Source organism: Sycon ciliatum, chromosome 11 (genome assembly GCF_964019385.1).
Source record: "Sycon ciliatum chromosome 11, ocSycCili1.1, whole genome shotgun sequence".
In the NCBI taxonomy this organism is placed as follows: Eukaryota; Metazoa; Porifera; class Calcarea; order Leucosolenida; family Sycettidae; genus Sycon; species Sycon ciliatum.
In genome coordinates, this window is record NC_088653.1 from 17,106,398 (window position 1) to 17,124,290 (window position 17,893).

The 17,893-nt window shown below is 53.0% G+C and overlaps 1 protein-coding gene across 1 annotated transcript; it reads right to left on the minus strand.

Annotated features, from left to right (window-relative positions):
• Positions 1–641: 641 nt before the first annotated feature.
• LOC135827279 (ankyrin repeat domain-containing protein 17-like) lies at positions 642–17,640 on the minus strand. Its single transcript, XM_065339808.1, has 10 exons — positions 16,137–17,640; positions 13,741–13,881; positions 11,742–11,909; positions 11,142–11,357; positions 10,460–10,588; positions 8,817–10,049; positions 7,987–8,091; positions 6,968–7,178; positions 6,214–6,465; positions 642–5,598 (listed from the first exon to the last, which is right to left on the minus strand). The coding sequence occupies exons 1-10, from the start codon at positions 17,397–17,399 to the stop codon at positions 1,292–1,294; spliced, it is 8,025 nt and encodes a 2,674-aa protein (XP_065195880.1). The 5' UTR covers positions 17,400–17,640; the 3' UTR covers positions 642–1,291.
• Positions 17,641–17,893: the final 253 nt, after the last annotated feature.

Sequence of the window (17,893 nt, forward strand, 5' to 3'; positions counted from 1 at the left end):
GAATACCACGGCATGCCATTTCCACCCCCCAGAGGCCCTCGGCACCGGGATGTCCACGGCGCGGTACGGCAGGAGCCACGGAATGAACTCGCGCCAAAACTACCCCTCACGTGAGCAAATCACCATGGGTACTCACGGCACGGCACTCTCGGTACCGTAGTGGGAATCGGCCCTAATCACTAGGGAAAAGACAGATGTGACATATTCCACCAGCATTGAGTTAGTGCTTACACTCACACTTCCATTCACACCTTATTCCCACACTTACATCATCTACACTTGCATTGTGTTATTTATCACCAAGAGTACATAAGGGGGTTATGTACTCTTGTTATCACCTATGTTCTCCCCCTATATATACCATGCTATCTACTCCCTTTGAGTATCTATTCCTCAGCTCAAGAATTTGTTACAACAGGTATGTATACTTCAAATAGAATGAATGTGAACCCTGAAACCAACAAAGGTGGTAGGTACAACATTACACCTTCAAGCAGCCGAGCCCGTTGGCACAGACCCAACACATCCGGCATAAGTATACCCACCAACCGAACTAGCTGGCGCACGCACACACACACACGTACGCACACACACGTACGCACGCTCTCAACAAAAGAACCCAAGTATTCTTTTTTTTTTCATTTAAAGAAAGACTATCAAGCCATTGGGATGATGGCCCAAAGCAGCGGAGCCTGTCGAAAACAAAATAATAAAATCAAAGGTGAGGGAGAGAGCACTGTTAACGGAATCTGGAAGCAAGCAAAATACCCATGGAACATTAGCACTCAAACACACCACCAGAGTAAAAGCAAGATGAAGAAAAACAAGATTGTTGACTCTTCTGACACGGCAGCAAAACGCAAAATCAGCAAGTCGACTCTGGGGAAGTATGGGGAAAGAGGAGAGGCAAGCAAGAAAAAAAGTGGGGCAGGACGGGGTTCGGGTAGGGTTCGGGCAGGATACCTGGCAAGGTTGAGCCGAGTCACAAGCAGGTGCAGGGTGGCAACAGGATCACAGCACAACTTATCAAATGCACAAATCACACTTCAAGGAGAGAGAGAGAGAGAGAGAGAGAGAGAGAGAGAGAGAGAGAGAGAGAGAGAGAGAGAGAGAGAGAGAGAGAGAGAGAGAGAGAGAGAGAGAGAGAGAGAGAGAGAGAGAGAGAGAGGAGAAGAGGGAGTGACAGGGGGTGAGAAAGAGAGCGTCAGAAAAGAAGAAGAAGAAGTGAAAGAGCAGAAGCTAAAGCCCTGGCCATCCAAGATTGAACCACCCCATTACCGCTGACATAGCACTATACTGCTGGTGTACTATGCGAGAAAGGTCGCTGGCCAAGCTGCTGCTGTTGCTGTTGTTGCCTTTGCTGCTGCTGTTCATGCTGCTGTTGCTGGGATGACTGAGAAGATGGCTGCTGCTGTTGAGGTACTTGCGCTTGCGATGACGACGACGATGCTGCGGCTTGGTGCTGCTGCTGCATGGATGAGGAGCGTTGCTGCTGCTGTTGTGCCTGCTGCTGCTGTTGTGCCTGCTGCTGCTGTTGCATGGGATGGGCATTGGCTGCCGCTGCTGCTACCACAGCTGCCGACATGGTCATCTGTTGCCTGTAAGCTGCTGCTGCCGCCGCTGCACTCTGCATGGCGTTGAGCGAGGACGGCGAACGGCCACCGATGACGCCAAACGAACCATAGTTGCCGCTAGCCGCGGCGGGCATGGTTCGGCCGCCCAGGACTGGCGGACCATTAGCGCCTCCTCCACCGTTGATGCCGCTGGAGTGCGGCTGCTGCTGCGACGAACGGCGCGGGTTGAATATCTGCGGGAGATTGGACCGTGCTGGCCCACCCTGCGGGCCCGACGCTGAGCCGGCAGCAGCTGAAGCGGCACCAACCGCCTGACTGGATTGGTGATAGGGCTGGTGTTGATGGGGAAACGAGAGCGGAGGTTCATTGTTCGAGCCACCACCCATGCCACTAGATGTGCTATCAGCAGCGGCACCGCCAGTGGAGGCAGTACCTCCGCTGCCACCGCCGCGTACAAACCCGGCAGGACCAGCGCTGGGACGCTGGAACGAGTCGGTCACGATGTCAGCACTGGACGCACCACTGCCGCTTCCTCGCAGGTACGGTGACTGGTGGCCCATCAGAGATGCATTCATACTGCCGACTGCAGCACTACCACTACCACCGGCACCGCGCATTACCTGCTGCTGGCCAGCTCCGAACAACTGCTGCTGCTGTTGTTGTTGCCGCTGCTGTTGCTGTTGTTGTGGCGAGCTAGGTCTCTGTGAGAGCTGGCCGACATTGGCACCAGCACCGGTGCCTGCACTGGTGTGGGAGAGATGATGATGATGCGGTGGCTGACCTTGGTGTTGCTGCTGTAGGAATGGCAATGAGTTCTGGGCATGATGCAGCGTGTGCTGCTGCTGCTGTTGCTGCTGCAGTGACCCAGGTCTCTGCGAGAGCTGCCCGACATTCCCGCTACCACCGTTGGTCGCATTGCCGTGGGACAGATGATGATGATGCGGCGGCTGGCCCTGCTGTTGCAGGAACGTGAGCGGATTCTGTGCATGATGTAGCGCGTGCTGGTGCTGCTGCTGTGATTGCTGTGTTGAGCCAGACGGCGGTTGAATGAGTTGCGAAGAGTCGGCGGTGTCATGCATGAACTGGCTACCAATGTGACTGCCAGATTGTGCTGACGTTGACGCTGCTGCCGTCGCTCTTGACATCATAGTGGCCGCGGTCGCACTGTCAGGGTGCAGCGGGAATCCCTTCAGCGAGCCTGGCATCGTCATGCCGCCACCGGTTCCCGGTGCCGACCAGTCGGCCAGTGAGCGAGAGCCAGGCATGCCGCCAACGTCACCCGGTGATCGTGAGCTGCTGCCCCCACCGCCGCCACCACGCGAATACACTGACGATGCTGACGACGTCGAGACGACGTTGCTTCTCCGCGACCCAGGTTGCATGATATCCACGCCGCCCAGCGAGGCTACGTTGGCACGGTGATCCGAGACTACGGGCCCGTGGATGCCGAACGCGTGCTGCCCGTTGCTGATGCTGCCCGTGTTGCCGCCGGGGATGGAGGAGCCTGGCGCACCGTTCATACGCATGTTGAAGCCGGGAGCAGCCGCCGGGGGCATAGCGCCACCGGAAGCACTGCCGGAGTCCTGCTGGTGTTGATGGTTGCTGAACTGAGATGACGCTGCAGCCGCCGCTGCTGTACTACTACCAGGCATAGGTCCCGCTGACTTTTGCTGCCCCCAGCCGGTCTGCGCTTGCGGTGGCAGGCGCTGCGACGGGTGTGGATAGCCACCGGGGCTGGCGATGCCCGCGGCGGTACCAGCGCCGCTCCCTACGCCCACGCTTCCGCCGCCCACGCTGCTGCCGTCCAAGTGACGCGGTCCCGAGTCGCTCTCGCCGGCACTACTGTTGTCGAACATGGCGCCGTGGGGTGGCTGGTCCGGCGTCTGGTTGGTCCAGCGGGGGTCGGAGAGAATCGACACTCCGGAGATGGCACCGCCGTAGCGTTGCTGTGACGATTGAGCCAAATCACTGCCACCGCCGACGGTGTGCGACGTTGCGCGGCCAAAGTCGGACGAGCTGGCACCGACAGTTGCCGTGGCGATCGAGCCGCCTTGCGCCGTGGTCGCAGTCGTTGGCCCGGGCCGTGCCGCGAACCACTGCAGCTGCTGTGCTTGCTGCTGCTGCGGCTGGTGGTGGTGGTGATGGTGGTGGTGTGACTGAGAGTGCTGCCAGGTTGTGTCACCGCCGCCCAGCTGAAGGCCAGGCGCACCCATGGTAACGGCACTCGGAGTGGCAACCGTGCCGACGGCACCACCACTGCCAGGCATGATGTCACGTGACGTGTTGTTCTGCTGCTGCTGGTGGTGATGATGGTGATGCGGCTGCTGTTGTTGTTGCTGTTGTACTGACGGGTGGTGAATCGGTGCATGCCATGACGGGGCACCCATACCAGGTGCGGGAGAACTGGTTGCCGACGATGACGACGGCTCGATTGTTTCTATACTGGAACCAGGCGCTGTGGATACCGGTGCTGGCGCTGTTCCTCCGGACGAGTCACCGAATGAAACGCCCAGCGAACCACCCAGCTGCACTTCGGCGAGGCGGCGAGCGAGCGGATTAGTCGGATCTGAAGAGTGCGGCGAAGCCTGCTGCTGCTGAGGTGGCGCTATGTGACCGACCGGGCTGATGACTCGCGGTGACATCATCGCTGGCATCGAGGTCGTGACACAGGATGCCGTTGAGGGTGGCAGCATTGACGAAACCGACGAGGTCATCAGCAGAGTTGAAGAACTCTCCTCTGGCTGCTGAACATTGCTGGTGCTGGTGCTGCTAGTGGACGCGCACATGCCGGCCACACTTGATGAAGGCGACGTTAGAGAAGCGCCAGCGGTGGATACTTCAACGCTGCTGCCGCTGACCTGGGTCACGTGTGCATGCTGCTCGCCTCTGCTCTCCTTGTCGGAGCGTTCCATCGAGCCTGTGCTGGGTTTACTGGCGGCCACCGCAGCTGTTGGCGCAACGGACGGTGCAGAACCACCGATGCCGCCGACCGACGGACGCACGGCTGCCGCAAACGACAGCGTGGTGCTGGTCTGCTTAAACGCAGCCGACGCCGTCTCTCTGGACGCAGACGCTTCTCTGGAGACCGTACCGCTGACGGAATCGGTTCCGCTTCCGGCTTGGCTTAGCGCAGAGCTAGTCATGTGACCAACGGGGCTAATCGCCCGTGATGTCATCGGCGTTGACATTGATGTAGTCGCACAGGACGCGGAGGAAGGCGGCGGCATTTGAGAGACGGTCGAGGCCATGAGTAGTGTGGAGGAGTTTGCCTCTGACTGGTGAACACTGCTGCTACTAGCGGCGGCTGACATGCCGACCGAGCTCGCCGAATGTGACGTGAGAGACAGGCCAGAGGTAGAGACTTCCACAGTGCTGCCGACTTGGGCCACGCGAGCACGCTGCTCGCTTCTGCTTTCCTTGTCGCTGCGTTCCGCTGAGCTCTTGCCTGGCTTGCTGGTGACTACAGCAGCTGTTGGCACAGCCGTCGCCGCTGGTACTGAACCACCGATGCCACCACCACCGGCCGAAGGACGCACTGCAGCCGCAAACGATAGTGTGGTGCTGGTCTGCTTAAACGCAGCCGATGCTGCCTCTCTGGGCGCAGCTGCTTCTCTGGAGACCGTACTGATAGCATCGCTTCCGCTGCCAGTTTGACTGCGGGCAAAGCCACCAGCGGCGGCATCACTCGACGCACCGGCGGACGATGACGAAACGTTGCCAATTGCGGCTGCTGGGCCCATGTCGTCCGCACCGGGTGCGGAAGAGCTACCACTGCCAGCAGCAGCAGCGAAGGACGATGACACATTGTAGGCAGGGGCCGCCGCTGGTGCAGCACCGCCGGTGGCGTAGGACAGCGCGGACGAGAGGTTAGACGCTGCCACCGCCGCCGCTTCAAACTCCTTGTCGTTGCTGAGCGCCTCGATGATGAGCGACTGCGCCTTGTTGAGCTGCTTCGAAGTCCCCTTGATGGTGACGTTGCGGTCAGGTGCACGCTGCTGCTGACGACCAACGTTAATCTGGGCACCTACAATAAACAAACAAACAAACGAATAGACAAACAATGACAACAAGCTCAGGCCGTGATCCTGACACAAACATCGAGCAAAGGACCATGGTCACGGCACAGCACAGTTTGGTTGGAGATCGTTGAGAAAGAACGAGTTGTTGCGCGGGTGTGCGGACACACATTGGCAGAAAACCTTCTTGCAGCGTGATCGCTGCGTAAATTAAAGTTGTGCTCGGTGAAATCCGACCCAAAGTGCATATCTGGCGTCCTGAACTTGCACGACCCTCGATGCCCTGGAAGTGGTACGAATGCGGCTGAACCAACACATGTACAAGACTAGCACAGTGATGCAATCGGAACTGGTCAAAGGCACCAGTTTTGTAACTGGGGTCGGATTTCTGTGAGCACAGCTCTACGCAGTACGTGGTACAATCCAGGTTGAAACAAACCGCACCCCCCGCCACCACACACACACGGGTGTACAGACGCACGGACATGCACATACATGTACACGCACGCAGGGCATGCACAGCGGGTGAGCGCGTACATCTGGCTAACACGAGCATACGGCCATGCACACGTAAAACAGCACATACGCGCTAAGCACCTCGGCGCCGTCGCAGGAAAACTCACCAGATTGCTCCGTGATGGCGTTGATCTTGTGGCCAGCCTTGCCGATGATACGCCCGACCAGAGTGTTCGTGATGCTCAGCGTGATCGTACGTGTTGTGCTGTTGGCTGATGGTAGCACCGAGCTAGTCAGCAGAACACCAGGGGCGATGGCGACAGGCTTGCTGGACGTCATGCTGGTGATGATGCTGCCACCGTTAGCTCCTCCGCCTGTGCCGTTCGCACCGGCGCCGGATATCACGCTGGACTGCAGTCCTGAGTACAGTGCAATATGGGGAAGATGACACACACACACACACACACACACACCCACACACACAGAAACGCGCACACACACAGAAACGCACACACACACACACGTGACACATACGGTATTCTTCAAAAAGAGCCTGGTCTCGACCAACGAACCTAAAGCAGGGCTGAGTCGGGTAGCATTCTTTTCAGGTATCGGGTTCGGGTAGTTTTCCACGGGTAGCAGAGGTACCCGATCGGGTAATATTTCCATGGTAACACCACAATGCACCCCTTCCCTTACACACTGGGTAGACATGCGGAGTATTTAATACATGAATTTGTACACGTGCACTGTACATGATGTCATCTGCGACTTCGGATTTCCGGGTACTATTCTGTACCCGTCTACCCATGCACACAACTACTCTAAAGGAAAGTTTCTTTCATGAAAGACGAAAATACAGAAGTACAACGGCTGCAAACCATGCTGATTTGCAGGAAACGGCTAAGTTCTAGCACTCACCACTTGTTGCTGCGCTATTCACGGCAGGCATGGTAGAGGATTGCTCACGAGAGTTACGATTGGAGCCCCCACGAGTGACCTGCTGCCACCCTGAAGAGTGCGAGGAGCTGGTCGTGGATGAGCTGCTGTTGCCTGAACTGCCACTGGCACCCGCTGTTTGATTACCGTGCTCCAGGGACGCTTGCTGGCGATGCTGCCGTTGCTGACGATGCTGTAGTACGCAGCATGGGACACACGGAGAAGAGGAATCAGCAAAAGAACATAACCGACCACGAGTGTGCAACTCCTACATAGCCTGTCGGACTGACAGAATTTCAAGCCGACGTCATTTTTTAATGATGCAATTGTCCTCGCACGAGTGATTTACGGGGTGTCAACGCATCACTCACACGTATTCCATGTTCAAGATCGAAAAGGATTTGTCCCCCACACGTCCAGGATAGGGGCATGGTTGATTGGGCGAATCCCGAGCCAGTGTGGTCAGAGTGAGCGTGATCGTTTGGTTGAATCCGGAGTAGGTGTACTTGGAGTGGAATCCGACCACAGTGGCCCCCACACCGGGAGTGGCCGGAGTGGAAATGGACTTTGCCGTTTTTGGACAGCTTTCACAGAATGTTTGTACGATATGCGTACACTGTGCGTACTACACCCTTGTTTTGTTCGATTGGGCCAGCGTTGCGCGGACCACACCGCCTGCTCGCACTCAATCCAGATTCGCCAATCGATGACACCCTAAGTGAACAAAAACGAATTGCATCATAAAAATGATGTCAACTCGAAATTCTATCTGGACCGCACCCATAGTCGAGTTCCACGCTCTTGGGGGAGGGGTTGTGTACTCTTGGTGTCAGTTGCAGCAGATAACACCCACCCACACCCACACACATCCGAGCGAAAAAAATGGGGGTGCGGTTTATACTCCGGAAAATACGGTAACTACTCAGCGTTATTTGCATCAACAATAAAAAATAAATCCACACAAGGGGTGAATTGTGTAAGTATGTTAAGTGCTTTCTCACCGAAGAGGATGTGGAGTTTTCGAACCAGTCAAGTTCATCGTCGACGTACGCTGCAGGGCCCACGTCTCGCGTTGAATTCTCACCGGACAATGACTCGGCCACACTCTGTGAGAGGGAGTGAAAGGGAAGGGAGGGAGAGAGAGGAAGAGGGAAAGAGAGACAGACAGAGAGAGAGAGAGAGAGAGAGAGAGAGAGAGAGAGAGAGAGAGAGAGAGAGAGAGAGAGAGAGAGAGAGAGAGAGAGAGAGAGAGAGAGAGAGAGAGAGAGATTCAAAAGAAATCTTGGAAGGTGACTCTATTGGCTATTGAACTGCCCAACGGCCGACACCCCCTGAAATCGGCTTGGACTTGGAAATGATCCCACGTATGGGTTCACCACACCTCAGTAAGTGGGTGAGGACAAGGTTTGGAAAAACAGATCACACTGGGTTCACATCAACACACACACCATTGGACGCCCATCGCCGGAGGCGATGATAGCGATGCTACAGCAGAAGCCATAGCAACTTGTGCTGGGATTGCACCATTCAACAGCTTGCAAGGCTGAAGAATTGACCGCCACTATTCAGCCTGGTCTACACCACACAGCTATGAAGTGGCTTTTTCTGGCCAGTGAATCCCTACTTTTTGGTCTTTCTTTATTTTTTTCCCGCACACACATCACACCACATACTCCGGCATGCACTGGCTGACACACACACACACACACACACACACACACACACACACACACACACACACACACACACACACACACACACACACACACACAAACACACACACACACACATACACACATACATACTTACACACACACACATTCACACATACCTGGGACGATGTGCTAACACCAGTGGAAGAGCGCACGGAGCTGACAGCACTAGTCGCAGCCGCAAGCGACGACGATGTGCCTGCAGTGCTACCCGACACAGCGCTGCTCTGAGCTCCAGCCGTGGACGTATTACCGGCGCGACTGGCCGAGGCAGAGGAGCGACTGCTAGACACGACGACAGTATCACTACCCGAGCTGAGGCGCGATGCATTGCTCTGGTTCGTTGACTGTTGGTAGGACGTCTCGGCGGTGGTGCGAGCACGAGAGTTCGGAGCGCGCGCCGGAGTGCGAGCAGAGCGTGGCGCCGCCAGAGACATGGCGGCTGCTTTCACTCGTGCATCGTCTGCCTTGCCGGTTTCCGTGCTGCTGCTGCTGCCGCCATCATGAGATGAGGACTTGGCACTGCTGGATCGTGATGTCGTGCTCGAATTAGCACCCGCGGACTGGCCGGCGCTGCTGGACGAAGAAGTGCTGGATTTGGTCCCAGCTTTGCGCACCTCGCTGGGCACGTCGGACTGGGGCGGCGAGGAGTAGCTCGCATCACCGTGGTGACGAACCGAGTCTCCGGTTACGGAAGAGCCGGAGCTCGACGAGGACGATTTGGACGACGTAGATGCCGCCGACGAGGTCACGGGTTGCGCTGGTGCCGTTTCCACACGCGCTGCGGCCGCCGTTCCACCAGAGGACGACGATGTGGCGGTGGCGGCTGAAGACTTGCCTTTGCGTCGGCGACCCTTCTTGCGTGCGCGATCGTCTTCGCTGGCGGCTGAGTCGGCACTCGCCTGCTGGCCCGTGATGCGCGCTACTGCACTGTTAGCTTCTAGAGCCACAGTGCCCGAAATAGAACTGGTACCTGTAGTGGCGGCAGCAGCATCAGCGTGAAGATTGCGCTGGTCGAGGGTGCTGCTTGCCTGGCTTGTGGAGGAGCTGCTGGACGAGGTTGAGGTTGACACGGTGTTGGTGATGGCGGCTGGCTGTGCAGCCGTGAGGGATTTGAGTGCCGATCGGAGCGTTTCCTTGTTGGCCGCCCCAACAGCAGACCCTCTCTCTTTCTTACTCTCAACGACTGCTAATTGCAGGCTTGCTTCCTCCTGCTCCTTAGCTTCCAGCTCCCTGCGCGCCTCCTCCTGCTGCTCGCGTTTACGCTTCTTTCGCTTGTCACGTTTGCGAATGGCTGCCTGACGCTTACTCTCCTTGTACGCTTTCTCGGCGTCTAGCTCATTGAACAGCAGCTGAGCAAGCACACACACATACACACGTCCACGTATGCACACAAACACACATTCTCATAACGTGGCCTACAAGAAGGAGCAGTAGCAGGAGCAGCAATGACTCAAAGCAGCAGCAGAAACACCAACAGCAAGGCCAACCTGAACATAAGCAATACAAAGGATAATAACAAAACAACAAAACAAATCAAAAGGTCAACAATTAAAGGAACAACAAAACAAGAACAAAACAACAAAGAAAACAACAACGACGACGACGACGACAACAACAACAACAACAACTCTCTCATTGGCAATGGTGCCACCGTGAGAATAAAGAATTCAAACAACAAGGACAACAACGACGACAACAACAACAACGACAGCAGCAGCAGCAGCAGCAACAACAACAAGATCAATCATGCATTGAGTACCTGAGCACATTGTTCTGCAGCATGAGTCTTCTTGGCCTTGGCCGCCATGATCAAATCAGTACACTTCTCACGCAATGCCTTGATCTCAGCCATTTTCGAATCGGGTGGACAAGGGGCCGAAAGCGCTTTCTGTGGTGATGCAAGACGAGATGATACCGATTACAAGTAGAACATGACCAAGACAGGGATAAGCACACACACACACACACACACACACACGAGCGAACGATGTATGAGTGTAAAGGCACAGACAGACACACAGACACACGAGCGCGCACAACGTCGAGATGAACAGCACAAACAACACCGAAATGAGACACTGAAATTTCAAACAAGCCAATAGACGCTGAACTATGGGAAGCATGGACTGTAGCCGTTACAGGATATTCCACAAGAAATTTATCCCGATCTGGTTCAATCAGATGACCCAAAGATCAAAATACAACGAACGTTAGACCAGCATGCGAAAGGGAGGCAAACAGCCTGGAAGATGCAGTAAAACTCTTTCACAACTCACTGAAGCATTACTCAGTAAAGTTCACCCCCCCCCCCCCCCTTTCACACACACACACACATGCATTTTGCCCCCCCCCCCCCCCCCACACACACACACACCGACACCCCCCCCCCCCCACACACACACGCAAACGCGCACACACACACACGCGTGTATTTTGCTTACAGAGCAGTCGTCGTCACTCGGAAACGCCTTGACATACTTCAGGAGCCACTCAACCACATTAACATGACCATTACGGAAAGACGCAAGCAAAGGCGTAACACTACGCGAGTCTGGAACCTCTGTGTCAGCTCCCTTGTTATACAGCATGAGAGAGATATCCAAGTGTCCTTCTCGGCAAGCCAAGAAGAACGGTGTGGCTCCCTTCTTCGTGCGCACCTGCACAAGGACACAAGCGGAAGCAAGCAAACAGCCAAGTTGCCATACATGAACACAATATACACAAACACATGCCGGCACACTCGCGCCCACGCGCGAACACACACATACACACACACAAAAAACACACACACACAAAAAACACACGCGGAAGCAAGCAAACAGCCAAGTTGCCATACATGAACACAATATACACAAACACATGCCGGCACACTCGCGCCCACGCGCGAACACACACATACACACACACAAAACACACACACAATGTGGCACGTACAACGATCGCACCCAACCGCCACGAAAAACAAATCGCGTGATACGCGTGTGCATGTACAGTGTGATCATGGTCATGTAGACACGGCAATAACCCAACCCATCACTTACGTCAACATTTCCACCGCGCTCAAGCAGCAGCTTCACCAGGTCCATGTGTCCCTTCTCCGACGCCAGCGTCAACGGATTCTCTTTGCTGCTGTTCGGGAACGGCGAGTTGACAGAGCAGCCGTACTCCAGGAGCAGACGTACAACTTCAATGTGGTTCTCGCGACACGCCTAACACAGAAACAAATCATGTCATGATTCGCTGTTAGTGTTTCAGCACAAAACTCGGACGGTGACCCACTCACCAATCAATCTAGAGTCTGAATCCTGATTGTTTTCTGCACTACTTCTTCCTAATTTCACTGTTACATGTATATTGCACATTGTCTCCACCGTTAAACATTGCAAGAATAAAGTACCAGGTATACACAAATGTCGATTCAGCTTAGGGGTCGTCGCAAAAATTTTCACGAACGAACAACGTTCATTTCGTACTCGGACCCCTCATCTTCGTCTGAAAGGAACACAGATTGCTATGCTGAACGACGAAAATCGCATGCATGTACATGTCATATGAACAGCGTCGGTCGACTTGCGATTTTGCCCCCCCCCCCCCCAAAACGAATCATGTTCGTTTCAGGGACGACAAAAAAACTTTTGCGACGACCCCTTATCTTATTGATTGCAGTTATCAGGTCTACGTAGAAGAGTCTCATATTTCCTTTTTTCATCTTCAGGTAAACTTATATTCTTATTTTTTACAAAGAGAAGAGAAGAGAGAGAGCGAGAGAGAGAGAGAGAGAGAGAGAGAGAGAGAGAGAGAGAGAGAGAGAGAGAGAGAGAGAGAGAGAGCATGAGAGGGCGCAAGAGAAAGCGGGTATGAAAGACAGAAAGAAAGAGAGAACGTAATAGCATTCACTTCTCGAAGGGAAGCAATTACATGTACATTGTAGATACAAGAGGTGTGTACGGTCCAGGGAATTTTCTAGAACCGCCCCAACCGGTTTTCGACCGGTTGGAATTGTTGGCGACCGGTTGAAAAGTTACAAATCAGTTCCAACCGCCCGTACTTTTCTGTGGGTGAATGGAGCTGTGAATGGTCAAACGCTTTTTTCTGGACGGATACTTCCAGCGAAGGCGCGTGAGCTGGTACTAGGGTCACGAGTATGTACGGTTTGCTACACTCCATCAACAAGAAATCTGTTAAATTGCTGTCGAGTGCCATATTTGGGTTGTATTTTGAAAAAAATTTCCGGGGGAGGACCCCGCACCCCCCGACTCTTCATTGGACCGTAACCGGTTGGAAATTCGTCCTAGAATATACCCTGGACTACTACCGTAGTGTCATGTATTAAAGCCGTCTCTGACTCTCATATAGAAGCCTGTTTTGAATAGAAGCCTGATTTTCAAGATACACTGTCGGCACACATTAACGCCTGGTTTTAGTGTTGACATAATAGAAATGCCCGTCTTGTATAGAGGCCTGTCTCATATAGAAGCCTGCATAATTTCCCCAAAAATCAAACAAGCCGCGGCTTTTATACACGACTTTACGGTGTGTCACGCCCACAGTGAATAGGTGGGACAATCTGCTGTCTGCACACGCTTATAGCCCCGACAACCAAAGACATGCACATACGGATCAGAACCGTCACAAAGCTGTTGAAGTACATCATGATGCTGATGATTTCCTACCCACAACCAGCACGCTGGTCGGAAGACACAACATCAGGGCTTCCACTTGTTCCGATATTTCGGGCATGCGCCACTTTTTACAGGTCGCTCCAACAAACTGAAAACATTCTTCACTTCTTTGCTATAATCGTTCACGAAAGAGCCCTAATCTGTTCTTACTGGCTCCTACATTCCTAAATACGTTTATGGTTTTACGGGAGCGCTGCCACTGTACTCCTTGGCCCCTGCACGGAGGACACCTACGGACCCCATTCAGATGTCTTGGCGCAGAAAAGCGGCAGCTCTGCAACATGCAAGTTAACAGGGGGGGGGGGGGGGGGGCTGGCTGGACAGGGACATGGGTCGACAAACACCACAGATAACTAACCTGAAAGAGTGGCGTGATACCAGTCTTGGTACGACAGTCGCGGTTAGCGTTGAGCTCGAGCAGAAGTCGGGCGACGCGCGCGTGCCCTTTCCAGCAAGCCATAAACAACGGCGACTGGCCGTAATTGTCTGGAGTCTCCACCTACACAGACAGTGTAATCATACACACGCGCACGCACACACGTGCACATACAGACACACATGCGAGCGCGCAAACACACCCATGCACACACAAACACAAACAAAAAATGTGTTATGCTGAAATAGGAGAAGGACAAAATTTGTTTGTTTTTGTTTCGCTTTTTCTTTAGTTGCTGTGACAGGCCAGGGATATCATGTTCTCTGATTGCCCGTATAAGAGGCTTATTCACACACAAACACAATTACCCACAACCCCATGCATACGTGTACGTGATCACTGCGAAAAACTGGTCACGTGGGCTTCCAAGGGAGAGGCAAGATGGGCGCACACATACAAACACACGGACAAGCTGACAGGCCGACGCAAGGACAAACATGGAAAATGAGATTTTCTCAGTGTAGTCACGATGTCCAGTATAAGTGCCATAATTAGGTAAAATACCACATTCAAGAATCAAAATCCAAAAAGAACTAGTCAACTTCGCTTATAACGACACTCGGGGGGCATCAGAAAAGTGTCCTTATTCGCGAAGTGTCGTTATACCCGAAGTCTCATTATATGTATTACAGTTGGATGGGACTTTGCTCTGGGCATGGGAATTCTGTCGTTATTCGCGAATTGTCATTATATCCACAGTCATTGACTGTACTTCAAAAGTGGCATCCAAATATGGAATTAGATACTACCGCACCTACAATAAAAGGGAATTATCACTTTCCATACTCTGGAAACTGATTATGTCACATTTCGCATGTAAACTCGCTACCTGCGTGAGAAGCTTGATGTCCACCCAAATCACACTGAGTGCGTTCGATTATGCCCGCGGATCGACGTCGAAGCCATTCATGAATCGCCCCTGGCTATTCACATCACCCCGTGTGAATAGGGTGAATGGATTCCGAAACGATCCCAGAGCTCATGACATGAAATCAAACGACGAAATTCTATTCATGAATCGATTCATGGCAGTAATCGAACGCATCCACTATGAATCAATTATATTTTGTAAGCGAATAATTCTCGTAAACTGATGAAAAACTTTTTCGCAATCATCTAACGTTTGTAAAGTGCTGTCGATTGCGCACGGTTTAATATCAAAAGTATACCCCCGCCCCACATACACACCCACTCACACACACCCCAAGAGTGTGCAATTCCACTAAGGGTACTGTCCCGACGAGCATTGCGTCATAAAAATGACTTGAAATACTGTAGGACAGTGGGGTATGCGGGAGTTACACCACAGTTGATATTTGAGCCGCACCATGACAAAAGGGTGCTTATGGCAAAAATTCACAAACCAAGTTATGGACACAGCGCAATGGCTGAATTTTCACTGCTTCTGTTGCAAAAAACCGCATTCAAGAAGCTTGATAAATCGCAACGAAACTGATCAAATTCAAAAAGAAAATGTGCACTCTCAATATTGCATACTCAACTTTCAAACGAGTTTTTCGCAGTTGGATGTCGCATGCCATAAGCACCCTTCTGTCGTGTCGCGGCTCATTTTTGATTTTTAGAAGAGCCAGTGTCTCCCCCAGAAAGACATTGACCTGTCAACATTGATATAGACTTGTCAAAATTGACACTGACTTGTCAACATTGACATTGACTTGTTGACACCTTCAATAAATACACTCCAGTCTCTCTTGTCCAGACCTCCAAGTTACAGGCACCTCAGTCTACTGGGCATGCGGTGGTTGAGTTTAAGTGGAAATGCTACTAATCCGTTGCCAATTTTGTGCAAATAGTCATCTCTTATGCCAGATCTCTGGCCATTCCCCATCAAAATGTCAGTGATTCAGAGTTACGGATAGGGCTGAGTCGGGTAGCATTTTTTTCGGGTATCGGGTTCGGTTAGTTTTCTCCTGGCAGCACGGGTAGCCGATAGGGTAATGTTTTCATGGTAACACCACAATGCACCTCTTCCCTTACACACTGGGTAGACATGCGGAGTAATACATGTACATGAGTTTGTACACGTGCACTGTGCATGGTGTCATCTGCGACTTCGGGTTTTCTGGTACTATTCTGTACCCGTCTACCCAAGGTCCTCACGGGTAGCACGGGTACCCGACTACCCGTGCACACCACTAGTTATGGATATTAAAGTTATGGGCAGCGCCGGTCCCCAATTGCCCGCATAAGAGAGATATGAGTGTATATGCATATCAGCATCCACCTGGAGTCTTGTTGTGTGCATCTATACGGATATGGAAGGACGGACAGACAGACAGACACACACACATACTAACCTCAGCACCATACTCAAGCAGCAACTGCGCTACGAGTGCATGTCCTTCCCGCGTAGCCTCCATGAGCGGTGTACAGCCAGTCTTGGTCTGGTGGTCCACATTGGACTTATTGGACAGCAGCAGCTCCACGACTTCCGCATGTCCCTTCCACGATGCTAACGTTAACGGAGTGTCATCGTTCGAACCGGACGGGACATTGATCTCCGCGCCATGTTCGAGCAGCAGCTCAGTTGCTTCGACGTGGCCCTCTCGGGCTGCCAGCATCAGCGGTGTACAGCCAGCTTTGTTGTGGTGCTCGAGATCGCTGTCGTGATGCAGCAGCAACTCCACCACTTCGCAGTGGCCTTTCCAGCAAGCCAGCGTCAGTGGAATGTTGTTCTCGCTGCCAGACGGGCTGTTCAACTCGGCGCCGTACTCCAGTATCAGCATGGCCACGCTCAAGTGACCCTCGCGTGCCGCTAACATCAGCGGCGTGCAGCCATCCTTGGTGCGGTGCTCCAAGTCGCTGCGATACTCAAGCAGCAACTTGACAACCGAGTGGTGGCCTTTCCAGCACGCAGACGTCAGCGGGATGTCGTTGTTGGAACCGGACGGCACGTTCACCTCGGCACCGCGCTCCAGCAGTAGTTTGGCTACGTTGGTATGACCGCCGAGAGCAGCAAACATCAATGGGGTAAATCCTTCCTTCGTGCGATGCTCAATATCTGCACTGCGATTCAGCAACAAGCCAACCACCTCATGATGGCCTTTCCAGCAGGCAAACGTAAGCGGACTGTCCTTGTTCGAGTCGGACTGCACGTTGATCTCAGCGCCATGGTCCAACAGTAGCTCCGCCACCTGCACATGACCAGCCAACGCAGCGAACATGAGAGCTGTGCAACCATCTTTGGTCCTGTGCTCGACGTTTGCTCCTCGAGTCAGCAGTAAATCTACGATTAGGTCGTTTCCAAGCGTACATGCCCAGGTCAAAGCGCTGTCCGATGTCGACTCCGTGGGAGCATCGATCACAGAACCTCTGTCCAGAAGCAGCCTAGCTACTTCGACGTGACCCTGGCTACATGCTTCTAACAAAGGAGTGTTTCCAGCTTTGTTTCTGTGATTTACATGAGCACCGCTCTCCAGAAGAAGCTCCACGATATCCTGTTTGCCCTGCCGACACGCCAAGCTAAGCATTTCATCAAGACTGACTTCAGCTTCCGTCACAGAACACAAGACGCAGTCTCCTTCGCTGGACCTCAGGTCCAATTTTTCCTCGGTCTCCATTACACAGAATTGCTCGCGGACGAGCTGCGCAAAGAAGCCAACTTGGAAAGATTTAGCAGCGGGGAACTTATCTTTGTGTGCTCCACCTCACACCAAACACTGGTTTCGAAAACCAAATGGACAGAAGTAGTGGTTAGCTACTTTCACCCAGGAAATATCTAATCTTTCAACAACTAGAGAGCCGGAAAAGTAGAACGAGGTCTCGAGACGAACATCGAATACAAATCTCTTGCAAAATAAAACAAAAAGCAGGAGCCATACAGAATGCAGGAGTGCCGCCTTTGCAACCGCGAAATCGCCCACTGGCCCGAGATCTGTTCCGGATCATGCTCATGGTCAGCTCAGCTCGCGAGCTCGGTGGAACGAGTTGTAGATCTACCATGTACCAGTCACAGTGTCAGCCTAAAAAAAACTGTGCAGTGCTAGTAGTAGTAAATCAATCATTTACTTGTTGGTGACGTAAGCGAAATATGAGTGTGAAAATGAGTACAGCT